A 21,490-nucleotide genomic window follows, 5' to 3' on the forward strand; every position below is an offset into this window, starting at 1 on the left:
AAGATAAATTCCATTTGTATTCATCGATACTAAATATAAGATTTTATTTTAAAACCAGTATTTCTCAAATAGTACAAGTGTCCTGATCTAATATGAATGGTACTGATTATCAATGGGATAAATAAGATTCTGTTTACATATTCAATCACAATCATAATTGTTTATGCTTTATATGCTTTAATTTACTTTATTAATAGATTCAGATTAAGTTCTTTCAAACTAATTTATTAAGGGTCAAACTACTATGTGTTGCTGGTTTTCATACAAGCTCAAATATAGCCATGGCAACTAACTGACATAAAGCTTAAAAAAATTAAAAAATTTAAAAAATTAAAAAAAAAAAAAGCTGAGATGTACAAATTAGTATCGAATGCCCCCACAAAAGGATTCTTATGAGTAAATTCAGTAGACTAATACTGAGTCTAATAAACACAAGAAGAGCCTCATGAGAATGAGGTCCTAGTAAATACAGAGTAAATTGATAAAGTGCATGTGAATCTTTAATAAAAATATTTTAGATTACCTTTTTATTTATTGAATAATTAAAATGTTTATAATATATGGGTATAATAATAAAATACATGCTTTCATATGCTGATTTAAATTTTATGAATTGAACATGCTTTTAAAGATTTAAAGCATATTTAATTTTTCTTCTGAAACAATGTTCTGCTCTCCGCCACTGTGAACACAAAACCCAGTAACAATTTAACAACTTTTAAAGATAGATAGGTCAAATGAATTCAATTTGATGAGCACTGATTTGAAGCTTAACCAAAATAAAAACATGGTCTTTGTCTTTAAAGAGCCTGATTTATATAATTTACAGAGCCTATAATGATATATGGAAAAGAGGAAACATTGGACCAGCATAAGGTACCATGACAGTACTTGAAAACAAGAAAACACCATTCTATGATGAGTCTTCTATTATTAAATAGCTGTGTAAAACCTATGCTGCATGTTTATATGTAGCAATATTCATAATTTAGTATGCTCTTTATTAAACATTTAAATATATAGATGAAGGAAAAATTTTGCTAATATAGTATATTTCTTTTTTCTTTTTTTTTTGAGATGGAGTCTCGCTCTCGCCCAGGCTGGAGTGCAGTGGCACAATCTCTGCTTACTGCAAGCTCTGCCTCCTGGGTTCACACCATTCTCCTGCCTCAGCCTCCTGAGTAGCTGGGGCCACAGGCGCCTGCCACCACGCCCAGCTAATTTTTTGTATTTTTAGTAGAGACGGGGTTTCACCATGTTAGCCAGGATGGTCTCGATCTCCTGACCTCGTGATCCTTGGCCATATAGTATATTTCTACAAGCTGCATGTCAGGAGTAGGGCAGATATGAGGAAAAAAGAATAAAAAGGAGACAGAATGTGTTTTTTTTGTTTTGTTTTTTTTAAGGAGGAAAAAAAAGAAAGGTTAAAGAGATAAAAAAGAATAAGGGGGGCCAGCCAGGGCAACATGGTGAAACCCCATCTCTACCAAAAAATTAGCCAGCTGTGGTGGTGTGTGTGCACTGTGATCTCAACTACTCAGGAGGCTGAGGTGGGAGGATCACTTGAGCCTGGGAGGCAGAGGTTGCAGTGAGCCAAGATCGCACTGTTGTTGTCCAAGCTGGGTTACAAAGTGAGACCCTGTCTCGCACACAAAAAAGGAATAAGGGGGAAGAAAAAATAGGAAAAAACCTGAAACCAGAGGGAGGGGAATATTTAAAAATTAATGTATTTGTATCTGTACAACAAACCCCCATGACACACATTTACCTATGTAACAAACTTGCACATCCTGCACATATATCCCAGAACTTAAAAGTTTAAAAAAAAAGAGAAAACATCATATCTTTGTTTTGCAACATGAAAATACACATATGAAAAATGAAACACATGCTAATTTTTCAATTTTTTCTTCTCTCTCTCTCTGTAGGTATGTGTATATGTACATATATACATAATTTTTGGTTTTTGGTAGCTTACCAGAAAAATCTTCCTGAACCTCATGGCTTAGCCCTAGGACAGACAAATTTATTTAGTTAAAATAGAACTTCAATTCATACAGTTTTTGAACACCATATGTCATTTAAATGGCTCTTTTATGAATTATTTCAAATCCCTCAAGACAAATAAAACATGTTCTGAGAGACCCAAACAAAGAAATTGTACACAATCAAAATGAAGACTCAAATTATTTAAATATATATATTTTCAATTGTTTCATTTTTCTCCCTTTTAACTAAAGAGCAAATACTCAATTGCCCACAAGTGGATAACCCACACTAGTCCAAGCATGGATGGTTCCAGACTGAGAATCCTACAAACCAAGAGAGGAGCAGGCTAGGGAGAGGCAGCACCTAAAGCACGCAAGCCCCAGTGTGTGTGTGTGTGTGTGTGTGTATACACAGGCCAGGTCTGGGGCTAGCTTACCTTTTCTTATTGTTCTCCAAAGTTGACTATCCATTCAGTTATTGAAAAAAATCTTACTGAGCATCTACATGTGACAGGTATTTTCTAGGTATTATGGACACAACAGTTAATAAGAGAGAAAAATTTCTGCCCCTATGGAACTTATATCCCAGAAGGGGGAGATGCAAGAAATATGCTTACAAATGTCTGCTATACATTTCACTGTGTTCATATGGTTATCTAGAATTTACAATTTTGCATTATTTCAGTCCTTTCAACGCAATATTGGCACTCGAGAGTTTCATATTTTTAACTGTGGAATTTTTAGTTTTTTAAAATATGTGTGCTAGTGTAGGGTTCCCTGGTTTCTACCACTTTTTTCTCCGTCCTGATAAAAAAAAATACAAAGTTGGTCTTTAGCCATGAAGGGATGGACAGCTAGAAGATACAATACAAATTTGTAGTCCAGGCTGCTTTGCTGCAGTCACTGACTTCCTGTGGCAGAGCTGGTAAGGAACAGGCCAGTGGAACGGGCCATCTAGCAAAGGACAGTCAGTAGGACATGCAACCAATGAGTCTTGGAAGACTTCTTGTAGGTGTCAAGTATGAGAGATTTTACAAAGCTGGGCCAACAAATATTTTATATTATTGATTTTGATTGCATCTAATTGCTTAAACTTGGAAAGGTGAGGTCACACTGCCACTGCTAGTACTTTTATTAGTGTAAAGAAATTACAGGAAAAAAACTGATCAAAAATGACTAACCAAAATGGTAACAGCAGATAAAATATTACAGTTACCTAGACTGTAGACCAAATTATAGCCATATTTAAAGAAAACCAGAGCTCTTTCCATTAATAATAATAAAGTACTCACCAATATGTATAAGATATAAACAATCCTTAATAATTGTTTCTGCTCTAAAGGAATCATCCTGATGATCAACTATTATTGAGTCTAAATTGATATCCTTAAACAGAAAGAAAAAATAGAAAGATTAGAAAGCAAAAATTTCCCCCAAACTTCTACAACTATACTTTTAAGGTGCTCTGTGGTAGTTCATATGGTGCTTCTTTATTGAACCTCCAAGCTAAACAAATGTGACTACTGTTTTTCTCCCTTACAATGCAGTTCTTCTCCTTCAATGGACATATCAAAATTTCAATTACTACCTATTTGTCTCTGTTTAATATCTACCTTATCCACTCATCTCTAAGCTCTAAGGTTAAAGGACCATCTTTAGAACACTGTTTGGTATCTAGTAGGTGCTCAATAAATATTTTTTGAATAAGCAATATGGAATCCCCCCACCCCCTAGAAAATAACAATCAGAGCAGAAACCAACATATTTTTGTTCATCTTTATCTTTTCTGTAATGTATGATCCTGGGCAAATTACATAACCTCTTGACCTTAGCTTATAAAAAAAAATCAATTCACTAACATATTTTTAGGTGTCTCTAACTTCTACATAGCCTTGGTGTAAGCTATGTATTATTTATATTATTCACTAAATACATTATTCCACAAGGAAACCTTTTCTTTTCCCTTAGCCATCCATCCTCTCTGTCCCATTGATATTACCAATGCAAGTGGACCTTCCTAGAGCCTGTGCTCTGGGTTTTGAACTGTGTGATGAAAAGACAATATCAAGAAAGAGTGGAAAACAGGGTAAGTAGTGCCTCTGGCCCTCTTGGCTCTTTCCAGGCAGAGGCTGGTCAATCCTGCAGAATGGCCAAATCATGCTACAAGAGTCAAAAGAACCCACTGGTTCAGACATGGTTCTGCTACTATAGAAGTAGCATGAATTCTCAAAAATTCCTAGCTGCCAGAACTTGTCTTTAAATCTACATATCCCTCAAAGTGTGGGAACCTCAACAGTTGCTGGAGGATGTGCTTGGAGATATTTTAAATTGTCTGCATATTTATCTGATTTTCCAGCTGGACTGGAAGCCTTTTTGAAAGTCAGGTCTCTAAGTATCTGGTCTATCATTAGATCCCTGATATCTAAGGCTGTGTTCTACATGAAACAGGTTATAAATACTTAGCGAATGAACTATCTCCCTAACTTTAGTTTCAATGGTGAATGAATTACCTCCCTAACTTCAGTTTCAAATGGGGATCCGAACACCATTAGTGGTTTAAACATACTAAGCCACAGCCACAGCAAAATACCTTCTCCAATCCCAGTTTATGTCTAGGAAATTTGTTCTTATGGTGAAGTTAACTGAGATTCATTTTTTGTTATCCATACTTTACACACACACACACACACACACACTCACACACAGAAAAACACATAAAATACTTCCTACTCCAATTTTTAAGAGGCTATAGGAATGGCTGTTAAGAGCAGATGCTCTGGAACCAGACTGCCTGAGTTCCAAATGCCAGATTTGCCACTCACATGGGTGAATTACTTAATCTTTTCTGTTTCCTCTTCTGTACAAAAGGGATAACAATACTATCTACCTCAAAGAATTGTAATGAGAAGTAAATAATATAAAAAAGTGTTTAGAAAAACACCTGGTACATGAAATTAACATTTATTATTTACTTCTTTTCTGATTTAAAAGACATATTTACCTTCTGTTTAGTATATATGGCAATGGTGACTAAAGAGTTTGTTTGGAACCAATCATAGCTGTAAAATATAAAGAAAAGGATGAATAATTATATTGACAATCATGTGCATTAACACATATTAATCATTAAATGTTTAAAATTTATAGTGAGACATATCTGTATTTCTCTAGGTTAAGCTTTTTTTCTAAATAAACAGTGGTCTCACCATGTTACATTCTTCATTATACAGCTGACAACTATTTCTAAATTTAAAATATCTATACTTCCATGTATTCCCACTGGAATAAAAACAAAATATCCTCAACAAGACACTTTTTATAAAGGTTACACATGTCTTTACTAAAATCTTCTTTTATCAGAGCAAAATCAAAGCAACATATTTTGTTAAAGAGCATGAAAAAACGTACCTGTTTATTATCTTCATTTCTCCCTGTCACAAATATATTAGTACTGAAGAAATGAACTCATCAAGGTTGTTTAATGGGTCCACAGTAAAACTTAAAGTAAAACTAAGTCTTCTGTTTAGTTATAGCTATTGATCAAATTGATCCTCTTTTTGGACTTATCACCTATATAGGCGAATCTACAGGGAGCATCCTTAGTCCCTAATTTAAAATTTTATATCAAATAATTTAACAAATATAGCAGGATGTTGACATTAGAATAATACAGACTGGTGGTGTGGAGAAAAGGCATAAGAGAAAGAACTACAGAGAACACACCTGAAGGCATTTTAAGTGTCATTAACAAAATATATGTGTATTGCTTAAGTTACTATTAACTGTTTAAGACAACTGTTGGCAATACATTCTGAAAAATTCCCATTAAAAATTGATAAAAGCGAACTAGATATATAAAAAAAGAATATTTAAATACATTATGGCATGGTCATATGATGGAATGAAGAGAAAAAATGCTTTCGCAGAATATTTAATGGCATAGAAAAATGCTCATAGAATATACTGTCATATCAATATTATAAAAATAGAATAATATGGAAGTAGGTATTATATTAATCTAATTGGAAAATATAAATAATAGTATATAACTAAGGATGGTGAGATTACAACTGATTTTATCAATTCCTTTTGTATTTCTCTATATTTTCTAAGTTTCCTACCATTAATGTATTTTTTTATAATCAGAAAAATATTTTAAAATAGTTTTTTAAAGTACTGGTGTTTAAAATGGATCAAACTTTAGTTATATTTAAAATTCACATTTATGGAACAGCTCATTCTCCAACAACATCTCCAACGTCTAATAAACAGCTCATTCTCCAACAACATTACAGTTCTCATGTCAAATATGCATGACTAACAGTAAGCAATAAATCAAACCCAGAGCTACTTTATTTTTTAAATGTGTACATTTTTGTATATAATTGATTTAACTTTGAAAATTTTCAATAAGAATGCATACCTTGGATAAATAGGACCTTCTTTGGCAAGTGTATCTGTCACTTGGCTCTTGGGAAGCATGCCTTTACAAAGAAAGATAGCTATAGTTCATCTACAAAGTATTTTTAATATTTTGTCTTTTTAGTTAACATCTTATTGAAATATCACATATATTCATAGAAGGATACAAATCACAAATGTACTACTCAATATATTTTCACTTGATCTTTGCTAGAAGGCTCAGATAAAGTAAAACATACCCTTGCAGTCAGCCCTCTCTTCACACTCCCTTTTCAGTCACCACCCCTGCCTCAAGAGTAACATGTATTCTGACTACTAACACCATGGTTAGTATTTGCCTGTGTTTGATCTTTATATAAGTAGAATGATATGTTCTCTTTTAGTCTGGCTTTTTGTCCAATATTCCAGACATTACAGTTCTTATGTGAAATAAGCATGATTGGTAATAAGCAATAAATCAAATCTAGGCTTTCCGAAATTTTATCCATGCTACTGAATTCATCAGTAGCTTGGTCCTTATTGTAACTGAGTAGTAAACATTATATGAATAATTCACAATTTATTCATTCTTCTGTTGATAAACATTCAGGTTGTTTCCAGTTTGGAGCTATTATACACAGTGTTGATATAAATATTCTTTTGCAGGTACATGTATATTCTTAAAGAACACATATCTACACTTTTGGTTACTATGAAGGGTGTTTATATGTTTAGCTTTAGAAGATACTACTGAGCAGCTTTTCAAAGTGGTTGTACCAGCTGCTCCACAATCTCACCAACATGTGGTTTCTATCTTTTCCCTTTTACTCACTCTTGTGGGTATGTATCCTTGTGGGTATGCACACCTACAAAATGCATCTTGGGTGTATGATGCAGTTTAAAAGCCCATTAAAGCTATGGTTTTTAAGTCATTTCAGAAAACTGAGACATGGAAGAACTCAAGATATTGCAAACATTATTTCCCTCCTACAACAGGAGTGCATTGTTTGTATATAGTAAGATTTAGTTTGGAAAAAAGAAGTACTGCTGCTACCTGACTTTTGAAAATCATTGCATCAATTATATTACTATTTCTCAAACTATACAGGAACAAAAATTAATGGTTAGTATCTGCTGAATCTTGGGTGCACAAATTAGAAATCACAGTATTTTATATAAATTTAAGAGTTGCAAGATACCTTTGGGACAAGACAGTTTAGAGATTTTCAAGATTCTTTTTAGACACAAACCTTCAAGACAAGCTCAAGTGCAAGCAAGATGTAAAACAGTCATATTTTTCTGAACCGGCTGATGGTGAGCCCTGAGTCCAGGCCTTACTCATTCAGCTTCCATTTCTTCCCACATAACTCTGCAGAATACTATTTTCAGATAAACAGAAAGCCTCAGAGATGTAACAACAAGGTCAGAGTTGTCAACTAATAATTAGCAGTGGGCACTAAAAGAAGAGTGCTCTACTACAAAACCACAGGTAAAACAAAAGAGGACTACAAGAATTAAACGTATTTTTTTCTAATATGGTAAAAGCAAAACAAAATAATCTTACTAAATTAAGAAGCACTGAAAGATTTCATTAAGAGATCAATGTTGTTTCTCTTTTGGAAGTCTCTTAGGTATATAAATAAAAATCAAAAGCATCAAAATCTAACAATTTCTGTAAGAAAATGTTATAAACAGAATTCATAAATTGTAAGTCAATACTGATCTTGTATGATCTAATTAGGACCAGAAAATCTATAATTAAGCTCAGCGCCAGTATTGCAATTTTATGCAAGACACTGTTTCCTCTTCCTCAAATTGTAACTATTAATAGCAATGAAATGCTCCCTGCAATCTCATGGGTGAGCAAATGAGACAATAATCAAACATTCTAAAAAACGATTTAGTATCATTAAGATATATCTTACTAAAACAGAATAATAAGTCATGGAATGTGTCTTAATTTAAAACTAAAAAAAAAAAAACCCTCAAACTTTATATAATATTATTCTGAGTAAGTTGAAAGAATACGGGGTGAATGTGTAGTGAAATAAAATAATTAAGTAATGCAAGGTGGACTGAATGCATGTTCTCCCTTCCATAAGTGTTGTTGATTGAATGCTGTCAATCTGAAGGGATCGGGTCTCTAGTGGAATAGGAAAGTAGTCCAACCCATTCAGTATTTTAAGTAGCTATTGGAATAGTAACACAGAATGCAGGCAGATCACATTTGCAAATACAGAGACTTATCACATAGACTTAAATGAGCCAAAAGGGAAAAGCAGCTAATAAATATAGATAGATAGGGTTCAGGTCACAAGAGGTAACAGGGTCCAGGTCACAAGAGGTAACAGAGCTAACCACATCACTTGTGGAGTGCTATATTCCATACTTAACGCCACCTTTTACTGATAAATTAGTCAAATGCAGTGCATCCAAAGAAGACAACAGAAAAGTAAAGGTTCTGGAAGCCATATGTGGTGGAAAGGAAATGCCTAGTCTATCAGTAATCAATCATTAAGCAATGGTTGCTTTTGTAGTGTCACAGAAGAGTCAATCAACAGATGAAACCAAAGATCACTCCCTCATTTAATGGAGTGTTATATTATCCGATGAACAGCTTCAGGTACTATACATTGCATAAGTTAGTCCACAATATAGAATATTTCCTCCAGTTAACAAAGAAAAAGGTAACTCATCTGGCAATCTAGCTTGTTAGTTGAATTTCTGTAACTTTCTTTTGCAAACGAAAGAAAAAAATGTTTCTAAATGTACATCAATATAGTTCAGTCAGAATTAGCACTGTGTATTTTATGTCAGTAGTGACCATCATGCCAAACTTTTTTGTGGGGGAGAGGAAGTGTCAGTCATTATTTGCAAGTCATCCAGAATGGCTGGATGCACCACTCAGTTCAGAAAATTGTAGAGTAATAAACTATTTGGCATGTGTATGCAAACATTGGAGGTGAGCTCACACCTAAGAAAACTGACTTGTTTTGTCTTGTTTCTGAGGATGAAACTCCTAATTGCTACAAGTATTCAAGCTGAGGGAAGATAACATGTATTCAGGGATGTCACAGAAGGCAGGACTATAAGAGTAATGGCTGGAAAAAGGAGCCTATAAAACCCTACAAAAGACTCTTAAGTTTGGGCCAGTAATGCTATCTTTCACACTTAAAAAAAAATTTAGACTGGGCATGGTGGCTCACGCCTGTAATCTCAGCACTCTGGGAGGCCGAGGTGGGTGGATCACGAGGTCAGGAGTTCGAGATCAGCCTGACCAACATGGTGAAACCCTATCTCTACTAAAAATACAAAAATTAGCCAGGTGTGTGGTGTGCACCTGTAATCCCAGCTACTCAGGACACTGAGGCAGGAGAATTGCTTGAACCCGGGAGGCAGAGGTTGCAGTGAGCAGAGATGGCGCCATTGTACTCCAGCCTGGGTGACAAAGCAAGACTCCATCTCAAAAAAAAAAAAAATCTAAATGCCCCAGACAATTCTGTGAACCAATACTGTTCATAAGCATGTGAATACAATTCATTTATTATAAATTTATAGACTTACCATTTAAGACTTTCTTTTCTTCCTCACGATAGTCTGTATAGCAATTTAGAAAAAAAAAAGTCAAATAAGAATACTTCAATGTCAAAGAGAACATCAGTCCACATTACTGATTTCAAGATAACAGTCCTTTTTTGAAGGGCTTTCTTCTAAGGTCTGAGGAGAGAAACAGGTTAATATAGAAATGGCCTTTGTTTTGAATAAGTAAGTTTCATCTCTGAAGACTGCCAGACCATATTTCTCCAGATGTCTGGCTCTCATTTCATTTGGATTTTTTCTAATTCTTTGGTCACTTTTTTTAAACATCTTGGTTAATTTCTTTTTTTTTTTTTTTTTTTTGAGACGGAGTCTTGCTCTTTCGTCCGGGCTGGAGTGCAGTGGCCGGATCTCAGCTCACTGCAAGCTCCGCCTCCCGGGTTTTACGCCATTCTCCTGCCTCAGCCTCCGGAGTAGCTGGGACTACAGGCGCCCGCCACCTCGCCCGGCTAGTTTTTTTTTTGTATTTTTAGTAGAGACGGGGTTTCACCGTGTTAGCCAGGATGGTCTCGATCTCCTGACCTCGTGATCCGCCCGTCTCGGCCTCCCAAAGTGCTGGGATTACAGGCTTGAGCCACCGCGCCCGGCCACATCTTGGTTAATTTCTATACAGAGCATATGTAAATGCCAGGTTTCATCCAGGTTATCATATTTTAAATCAGTACAAGTTAACCAGAATTTATTAGATTATGTGTCATAAATGAAACATGCACATTAACAACTCAAAGAAAGATGTCTTCTTATCTTTCCCTCTTACTGAGTTCAACGCGTAAAATGATCGTTATTACAAGTTTAAAATATGTTCAGATTTTTGTATGTATACCCAATGCAATTATTAGTGTTACAAACCCAGAAAAAAAATTAACAGGGCCAGGCGCGGTGGCTCACGCCCGTAATCCCAGCACTTTGGGAGGCCGAGGCGGGTGGATCACAAGGTCAGGAGATCGAGACCACGGTGAAACCTCGTCTCTACTAAAAATACAAAAAAAAATTAGCCGAGTGCGGTGGCGGGCACCTGTAGTCCCAGCTACTCAGGAGGCTGAGGCAGGAGAATGGCGTGAACCCGGGAGGTGGAGCTTGCAGTGAGCCGAGATCGCGCCACTGCACTCTAGCCTGGGGGACAGAGCGAGACTCCGTCTCAAAAAAAAAAAAAAAAAAAAAAATTAACAGGTATTTTCTCTCAGGATGGCAGCCAACTCACAAAGCTATGTTATATTCTTTTTTATTTATTTATTTATTTATTATTATTTTTTATTATACTTTAGGCACATGTGCATAACGTGCAGGTTTGTTACATATGTATACTTGTGCCATGTTGGTGTGCTGCACCCATCAACTCGTCAGCACCCATCAATTCGCCATTTATATCAGGTATAACTCCCAATGCAATCCCTCCCCTCTCCCCTCTCCTCCCTCCCCATGATAGGCCCCGAAGTGTGATGTTCCCCTTGCCGAGTCCAAGTGATGTCATCGTTCAGTTCCCACCTATGAGTGAGAACATGCGGTGTTTGGTTTTCTGTTCTTGTGATAGTTTGCTAAGAATGATGGTTTCCAGCTGCATTCATACAGCCAACAGACACATGAAAAAATGCTCATCATCACTCGCCATCAGAGATGCAAATCAAAACCACAATGAGATACCATCTCACACCAGTTAGAATGGCAATCATTCAAAAGTCAGGAAACAACAGGTGTTGGAGAGGATGTGGAGAAATAGGAACACTTTTACACTGTTGGTGGGATTGTAAACTAGTTCAACCATTATGGAAAACAGTATGGCGATTCCTCAAGGATCTAGAACTAGATGTACCATATGACCCAGCCATCCCACTACTGGGTATATACCCAAAGGATTATAAATCATGCTGCTATCAAGACATATGCACACGTATGTTTATTGCGGCACTATTCACAATAGCAAAGACTTGAAATCAACCCAAATGTCCATCAGTGACAGACTGGATTAAGAAAATGTGGCACATATACACCATGGAATATTATGCAGCCATAAAAAAGGATGAGTTTGCGTCCTTTGTAGGGACATGGATGCAGCTATGTTATATTCTAATAACTGCAAGTGCTATATACCATTATGGTCAAAATAAACACCTCAGCAAGTTGTCAAAATTTTTTTAAAAATGGGTTAGGCTAACAAAAAATATTCAAATAGTCAAATTGAAAGACATAATTTCTTAAGCTGACATCACCTTGTTTTATACAAAAAGAAACTAACATATTTAACATCAAAGCTTTCAAATTTTTTATGTTCCAATATTTAATCACCAGAAATTCCATAATTAACCCCACTTCACTCATCCATCCCAAACTAACAATCATTAAGGAAGCCAAATGACCATCCTTTTCCTTTTCCTCATTTTACCAAAATAATTTTACAGCTGAAAGGAATTTCAACAACATACAGCAAATTATCACCTGATCTACTAATAAAGGCTGAAAATCAGGGGTCAAAGGACTTGAATGAAATCCACCACTCCAGCAAAAAAGCCAAAATTAGATTTGTCTCCCCTGAAACACTGTCCTATTTTTCTTTGCAATCCAGGAGTTAGTATTTCCTAAAAAGATAGCAGGCCTAAAAACCATTTAAACTATACTTCAGAATGAGTTTTGTTTATCAACTGCTAGATACAAATCTGGCCATTACAGTTTGCAAAGGATCACTGATGTCACTGCTTGGTCATGTACTTTCATCCAGTCAGTTTTATCTGTCTTTGCTGTTGCAGTTGTGATTATTTGTTTTATCTTAGAAATTCACAGAACATATATCCATTTTCAGTGTACAATAAGGCCAACAGTTTAATAAACCTCATTTGTCATGTAAAACAAGTAGTTTTTATCTAAGAGGTTCACAGATTTTGAAAAATTGTCCCAGGTAATTCGTTTCTAAGAAGAAAATATTATCTCATATGATTACTTCTTGCCTGATATGAACACATTTGGATTTGTCAGAACTTTCCGGATTCTGCTAAATTAGTAGTTTTTTTTTTTTCCCCTGAGTCTTTTTTTAATACAAGAAGCACTAGCAGAAAGATAACTTCCACTTAAAGAATCTGGGTTACATTTAAAAATTCTCCTAGTCTGTTTTTACAACTCTTTTCAAAAGCTGAGTTATAGAAATGGAGGAGACTACTTTACAATCTTAAGCATATTTACATCTGAATCATTTTAGTCACAGGATATACTTTCCTCTCTGAAAATAAATCTGATGTTTTCTCTTGGTAACTAATTCCATCATTTAGTTGGCTCCATGGCCAATCAAATTTGTATCTTCTCATAATGCTGGTTAAACTGCTTTACTCTGATAAGCATCTTTATTTCCGGAGAGGTCAGAGTCATTTAGAAGGCTGGTGTTGTGATCTAATAGCACTCAGCTCTTCCTTGGTAAGGATCTTTAATTATGACCCAAGTCTAGTTTACCTCTGCTGAGCAGAGGCACAGGAGGATACCCTGGAATAAAGAAAAATCTAGCAGGAAGATCTTTCTTTTACCAGTATGTTCATTCTTTAATAAACATCTATTGATCACCTTAATAGGGATATTGATAAAAAGTTAGAAAAATAAGAAAATATATTCAGTCTGCTTATAATACATAAAGATAATTCGGAAAGACAAAACAACAAAAACATGTCCTTGGTGTGTGCATGGGAGAGAAAAACAGTAGGTGGGAGGTAGAACTATGATAAGGGTGCTTCTTCTTGAATCATCTGAGTGCAATACGTATACAAAAAACACAATAAACGGAATTAAAAATAAAGTTGATAGTTTTTTTTTTTTTTTTTTTTGAGACAGGGCCTCTCTCTGTCACCCAGGCTGGAATGCAGTGGTGCTATCTCAGCTCACTGCAACCTCTGCCTCCTGGGCTCAAGCAATCCTCCTGCCTCAGCCTTCCAAGCAGCTGGGACCACAGGCATGCACCAATAGGCCTGGCTTTTATTTTATTTTATTTCTATTTTTGTAGAGACAGGGTTTTGCTATGTAGTCCAGGCTGGTCTTGAACTCCTGAACTCAAGCGATTCACCTGCCTTGGTATCCCAAAGTGCTGGGATTACAGGCATGAGCCACCGTGCCTGGATGATATGCTCTTTTTAAGATTGCATGTGGCAAGTGCTGTAAAAGAGGTATACAGAAGGTGTTATTGAAGAAGCACAGAAGAAGAATGTTTCTACTGGAAGAAATTTGAAAGGACTCCATAGAAGAAGTAGTATTTTAGCTAAGTTTTGAAAATGTGTAGGCATTTGTCAGGAGTCCCTAAAGAAAAGCATTCCAGGGGAAAAAAAAAAATGCTGAGCATTAATTGAATGTTTTACAATTATCTTGTAACTATATTCCTCATCTCCCTTCCTTATTCCAAAAGGGTGGTATTATGTCACCATCAGATACAAGCTCAGTCTTGTTGCCAGGGATCTTATTCACAAAGTCCTAAATTTACTGTTCTATATTCCCTTACCTGCTTAGCCTCGCCAGAAGACTTCTTGGTTCTGTATAATGTGTTTAATAACCATTTTAATAACCATTTTTCCTCTAGAAATTCCTCCATATCTCTAAACAGAACTCTTCGTAACACAACTTAGGCCTTATTGTTTTTTTAAAAATTAAACATTATTATTTTTTAATTTTTGTAGAGACAGAGTCTCACTATATTGTCCAAGCTAGTCTCAAACTCTTGGGCTCAAGCAATCCTCCTTCCTTGGCTTCCCAAAGCGCTGAGATTACAGGCATGAGCCACCGCACCTGGCCAGGCCTAATTCTTGTTTTTGATTCAGAAGTCATACTTATTTCTCAAATCTTATAAAACTTAATAATTTCTGCAGCTTTAAACTATCTTTACCTTACTTTCTTCTGTTCATCTTTGTAATCACCTTCTGAATCATCTTTCAATTTTGTGCATCTCTCTAACTTCTAGCTCACTAGCAGAATTAAAATGAAGATTTAATAGTTCAAACCCACATATTCTGAAAAATCCAAGGATTCAAAAGCTTTAAAAATACCAGAGTATTAATTTTTCCTAGGATCAGTTTCTCCTCCGTTATTATTTAATCACAGCATACGCTGTATTTTTAGGAGTTCATATTTCTCCCCAAGTTGGCTTCACTTGTCATTTTTTTATCAATTCTCCAATTTGTCAGTTATTTTCCATTCCTGTCCTATCATCGGAGGGATTACGATTCCTTTCTTATTTGGAATCACCTGCACATGAATATACACATGTTCAAAATTCCTCTTTCTATGAAAACAAAACAACTACTAACACAAACAAAACATCAGTCAGTCACACCACTACAGCAAAACACACTTTCTATTTAGGTCTGTATCTGCACCCTAACCAGTGACTTCTTACCTCTACCTCTCATTCTTAATTACCTTTCCCTTAAATCTTTCTGGCAAGAATTACCCAGACAACGGACTCTATAGCAGAAGGAGCAAATTAAGGCAGCCAGGCTGAGATAGCAAACATGTCTGTCCAGTAAAGCCCACTTCAGAATGACTCCCAGCCTCCCTCTCTCCACCAGTAACTGTCTTACTTCTCCCCTATCAGTCTCTGAGCTTGTGCTTTGTCTACCTAAATTGTCCCCATTTTACCAATGAGGAAACTGAGGCTCCTAGAAGAAAGAACTTTGACTGACTTTACAAAAGCTGAACTTCCAACTGGCAGGCAGCCCATTCAATATTTGTCTTGTCCTTGCTCACAATGCTGTGACAGTAAAAGAAATCTCTGAAAGTAGTGTCTCAGCCCACTATGAGTCCTGGTGTCTATCTCCATCCTCAGCCCTACAGGTGCCAGAGTTTGCCTAGGAGGAACCAAAGAGCTGTCCGATGTGTGCATACCAGCTTAACACGTATGTGCCACTAATACCGTCATTTTTAATAATAAAAAACTAATGCATATAAGATGGTTTCTCTACTTCAACACTATTAACATTTTAGGCCAGAAAATCCTTTGTTGTGGTAATCTGTCTTGTGCAACATAGGATGTCTAGCAGCATCTCTGACCGCTATCACTTAGAATGCCAGTAGCATTTACTTTCGTTCTAAAAACCAAAATGTCTCCAGACATTGCCAAATGTCCCCTCGAAGAGCAAAATCAACCCCAGTGAAAAACAACTGGCACATACTAAAAGAAAATACATTACAAAAAATCAGGTAACATTTAATGAGGCAACTCTCTGCCTTACAAAAAGTTTGTTTATCCATGGTTTCAGTGGGCTTTTTCAATTAAATAACTCTGTAGTCTTTAGTAAGATACAATACCTACAAGCCTCAATATCTTCACTTTTAAACTGCTCTAAATCCCTCTTACATAAAATTTATTCTATTAATGTATGGTTCTAAGTGCGTTATAGTTATTAACCGCCAGACAGAGAGGGCATGAAACCTAAAAACACAAAATATTAGAAACTACAACAAAGCAATGAGAAATTATGAAGAAACATTCCTGAGACTGCACTATACCACTGAAAAATATAATCACTTAAAAAATATGGCATATTGATTTTTTAAAGTACACTTATGGTCTAGAACAGTACTGCTCAAAAAAATTATAATGCAAGCCATCAAGTACAATTTTAAGTTTTCTAATAACCAGATTAACAAAGCAAAAAAAAAAAAAAACAGGTTAAATATTTTTATTTAACTCAATATACCCAGATTATCATTTTAACATGTAAACAAGTAAAAATTATGAGATATTTTACATTCTTTTTTTCATATTGTCTTGAAATACAGTGTGTCCTTTATCTACAGCATATCTGAATTTGCAATAGGCATATTTCTAATGCTCAATAGCCACATGTGACAAATAGCTACAATAATAGCCAAAGAATAAGGGCAAAGAGTGAACACTCATTTTTCATCTTTACCAGAGAATGAAGTGTTCCACATATATAAATTATCAATAATTGAAGTTGACCTTTTCAAGCAAAATTTCTTCTTTCGTTCATTATTAATACATCTTTTTAAATAATAATACAAACCATAATACTTTTTATTTTATTTTATTTTTTAAATTGAGACAGAGTCTCACTCTGTCACCCAAGCTGGAGTGCAGTGGCGCCATCTCGGCTCGCTGCAACCTTCACCACCCGGGTCAAGTGATTCTCGTGCCTCAGCCTCCTGAGTAGCTGGGATTACAGGCTCCTGCCACCACGCCCAGCTAATTTTTTTGTATTTTTAGTACACACGGGGTTTCACCATGTTGGCCAGGCTAGTCTCGAACTCCTGACCGCAGGTGATCCACCGGCCTCAGCTTCCCAAAGTGCTGGAATTACAGGCATGAGCCACCTTGCCCAGCCTACCATAATACTTTTTAAACAAAGGATTATGATAAACACAACTCGTTATTTGCTTGATAATAACACAACTGTATTATATTTTATATTCTCAGTCTGTTAGCTTTTCTGATTTCTTCCTAGATACCCAGGCGTTTTACCATTGCCAGACTAGAAACCATCAGATGAACTGAAAACTAACTTCCCAGAGCTGTCCAACTGTGAGACGCCCAAAAAAAGTCAGGATTCCCTGCTTTGGGGGGGATGGCAGGTCACCTCATTTAAAAAACTGTTTCAAGCTTTGGGTTTAAGAGCCCATGTGTAAAATTCCTCTTCAATATATCCACCATTTCCCCCAACAACCCCCATGTTAGGAACAGTCTCTTTTCAGCGTTGATTCCCACTTCATCCTTTGTTTTCATCCATCCTCTGTTCCCATTTAATCTAGGAGTTCTAATTGTAGGGTGAACACATGCCCCGATTTGCCAGAGAGTCGTAAGTTTATCCACTATTGTTCCAGCATAATTACTAAAATTGTCTTAGTTTGGACAATTACACAGTTACCCCATCTAATGGTCTCTATCGTTAAGTCTTAAGACAGCAGAGACTGATGACCAATCCTTGCCTACAGATGAAGGGTATATAAGATACTATTAAAATAATACTTCACCTTAATTATTATAAATATTTCTTAATGACTGTAATATTTCCATACTGCCAATCAAAGTCTGTGTCAATAAAGCCTTGAATTACAAAACTCGCTAAATGAAGTAGTGAAAGACTCTGGCTGAAATTTATTCCTAATTTTAGTAAAAAGGTAAGAAGTTACTCAAAAGTAACAACTATCATTCCTTCACAGAAAAGGGTTATTAAAGTATTCCTGCTACTACAATTCCATGTCTAAAATTTTCAAAAGGTGATCTTCTGAGAGAGGCTTATTAAGTAAAGAGATGACCTCAAACATCACCCAGATTCTAGAGTCCCATCTCAGAGCTAGGGGGAAGAAATTGGTTATACTTTAGAAGAAGTTTGAAGAACAGGGATTATCTATAGTGAGGGGGCAGAGTCGGAAGGTTCATGGCAAATGGGAGAAAAAGCTGGAAGGGAAAATTTCACTGTCTAACTTTTTATATTTTTTAATTTTTGAATCATGTTACTATATTATTCAAAAAATTAAATTCTAAAAAACTAATCTAAAAATCAACCCTAAGTGTTGTACTCCTCACACTGAACTTTCTCTAACAGTCGAACTTTTAAAGGAAAGTCACTATATGATTCTAGAGAGGAAATGAAGGAAAACCTTTGGAGTGGCTAGACTAGGAGGACAATGAAAATGACAAAACCATAGTGATTTGCACGCACATAGTTGTTTAAATCCAAATTAAAAAAAAAAACACATGTGTACCACACTTCTATGCTGGTTTAGCACCAGCACCACTTACCTTTCAGAACAGCAGGTTTAATTGCCATTCTGCCAACGAGGCATTCTTTCAGCATGGATTCATAATTGACCCAACGATGAACCTGGTATGGAAAACAAATGATGGAAAAGAAACATGACTAACTCCACAGGATGCTCTCATTTTAGTATGGGCAAAACTAAACTTTCTGAAATCACTCTCAACACACACCTGAAAACTAAGAAGCATATTCAATTAGTCAACCAGGGAGTGAAAGAAAGGCTGCACAGATAGGGATTGTTTAGAACAGTATTCTCAAAGTGTTGGGACCTTTGGAAGTTCCTGACACCCTTTCAGGTCCCCATGAGGTCTCAATTTGTTTCATGATAATACTAATAAAAAGTTACTCACTTTTTTTCAGCATCAGAGCAATAAAAGCAATGGTGGGCAAAACTGCTAGTATCTTGTATTAATCAAGGTAGTGGGTCCAAACAGTACTAGTAACTATTATCTTCTTCACCACCATGGACAGTGGAGGGAGCATGATTAAGAATACTTAAGAATATCCTTCATGAAGTAGAAAAATTATTAGTTAAATTTTGACCCTTGGGTACATATTTTTATTATATTTTGTGTGACAAAGTGGGAAATTCTCAAAAAGATTAGTGTTATAAAGTATGATGGTTTCCCTGTGAAGAAACACTTAGACGATTGTTTGATTTGCAAACGGAACTGGACTTTTTTCATGAAAGGCCATTTGGCACATGTTTACCTATATAACAAACCTGCACATCCTGCACATATACCTCAGAACTTAAATTTAAAAACGAAGAAGACATACATGCAGTCAACCAGCAGTGAAAAAAGCTCAATATTACCAATCATTAGAGAAATGCAAATCAAAACCACAATGAGATACAATCCCATGCCAGTTAGAATGGCTATTAATAAAAAGTCAAAAAACAACAGATGCTAGCAAGGTTGCAGAGAAAAGGGGACATTTATACACTGTTGGTGAGACTGTAAATTATTTCAACTATCATGGAAAGTGATACGGTGATTCCTCAAAGAGCTAAAAACAGAATTACCATTTGACCCAGCAATCCCATTACTGGGTATATATCCAGAGGAATATGAAGCATTCTACCACAAAGACACAAGCACACGACTGTTCACTACAGCACTATTCACAATAGCAAAGACGTGGAATCAACCTAAATGCCCATAAATGACGGACTGGATAAAGAAAACGTGGTACATATACACCAGGTAATACTATGCAGCTATAAAAAAGAACAAGATTATATCTTTGGCAGGAATGTGGATGGAGCTGGAGGCCATTACCCTTAGTAAACTAACAGGGAAACAGAAAACCAAATACTATATGTTCTCACTTATAAGTGGGAGCTGAATGATGAGAACTCCTGAACACAAAGAAATGAACAACAGACGCTACTTAAGGGTGGAGGTTGGGAGGAGGGAGAGAAGCAGAAAAAATAACTGTCAGGTACCAGGCTTAGTACCTGGATGATGAAATAATCTGTACAACAAATCCCCATGACATGAGTTTACATATATAACAAACCTGCACACGTACCCCTGAACCGAAAATAAAAGTTAAAAAAAAAAAGAACAAAAAATGAAGGGCCATTTATAAGAACTACTAGTAAACAAACTGATTATTCAGACTCAGATATTTAACAAGTATTTTCTTGAAAATAAACAAAGCGACTCTACTGCTTCCAGGAAAACAACTGATGGTATTTGTTGTCAGATGCCACTGGCGGAAATTATATTTAAACAACCTTTCTGCAAGGCACCTTCTCAATATGCCTTAAAAGTCTTAAAATAGGCCAGGAATAATTTTAAGTGGGGTGGCTCACTCCTGTAATCCCAGCATTTTGGGATGCTGAGGTGAGAGGATCGCTTGAGCCCAGGAGTTCGAGGTTGCAGTAAGCTGATCATGCCACCCCATTCCAGCCTGGGCAAAAAAGCAAGACCCTGTCTGAAAAAAAGGGACTTAAAAATCTGCAGCTATTTTGTTGGTGGGGTAGGACACTTTGGCTTTGATCCTGGGTATGTGCAGTAGTGTAGTCTCTATATGATTTCTTCAGGTGTAAAGAGCATCAAGGATGACTGTGACTTCCGTAGTGTCTTAGGGTACAATTATTGGTGGAGGCTGCAATGAAGTTTTGCTGGTTACTAGGACCCCAGGTAGGTTAGTCTTTGGGCCCCAGTGGTGGGAGCAGAATTCACTCAGATATTTAGGAATTTACCTGAGAAAATATTTGCATGTATATAAAGATGTAGGTACCAGGATACTCATCACAACACTACTTAAATTAGCAAAATATTGGAAACAATCTAAATGCCCAATTGTAAAAGACCGGCAAAGGAAAATCAATACATAACGCTGTTCAATACAATACTATATAATCACTAAAATAATCAGCCAAAAAATACTGATACTGGAATCTTTATGGTATATTCCAGAGTAAATAAGCATACACTAAAATAGTAAGTATGTAAAGTATAGAAAGAAGACAGTTGACTACAGGTATTTCATACTTGCCTCCATGAAGAACCAAGAAAATGAATTGATAATCACATTCTGAATACATCATCCAAGAGAGAACACTGAAATTCAACAGTAAAGTGACAGGAGTTACCTAAAGCAAGAAATGAAAAGGAAGTGAGGCAACCTACAGGGCTGGGATCAGCTGGGAGCTGAGAGAGACTCAGATTGGAGAACTTTAGCAGTCCACATTCCCACCATGGACTCCTGCAGTCCTAGCCACAGACGAACCCTTTGACCCTTGCA

General features: G+C 36.1%; 1 protein-coding gene across 3 annotated transcripts in view; it reads right to left on the reverse strand.

Annotated features, from left to right (window-relative positions):
- The window catches only part of LOC117097555 (cytochrome b5 reductase 4), a 114,000-nt gene that overhangs the window by 37,356 nt on the left and 55,154 nt on the right, over positions 1-21,490 (reverse strand). For all 3 annotated transcript variants that reach the window (XM_033235527.1, XM_033235529.1, XM_033235528.1), the window contains exons 4-9: positions 18,712-18,793; positions 9,954-9,986; positions 6,412-6,472; positions 4,990-5,047; positions 3,281-3,374; positions 1,979-2,011 (exon numbers count right to left, since the gene is read on the reverse strand). In XM_033235527.1, coding sequence (XP_033091418.1) covers positions 1,979-2,011; positions 3,281-3,374; positions 4,990-5,047; positions 6,412-6,472; positions 9,954-9,986; positions 18,712-18,793 — 361 coding nt within the window. The remainder of the gene's footprint in view (positions 1-1,978; positions 2,012-3,280; positions 3,375-4,989; positions 5,048-6,411; positions 6,473-9,953; positions 9,987-18,711; positions 18,794-21,490) is intronic.

The sequence above is a fragment of the Trachypithecus francoisi genome, unplaced genomic scaffold (assembly GCF_009764315.1).
Source record: "Trachypithecus francoisi isolate TF-2019V2 unplaced genomic scaffold, Tfra_2.0 Lachesis_group15, whole genome shotgun sequence".
Lineage (NCBI taxonomy): Eukaryota > Metazoa > Chordata > Mammalia > Primates > Cercopithecidae > Trachypithecus > Trachypithecus francoisi.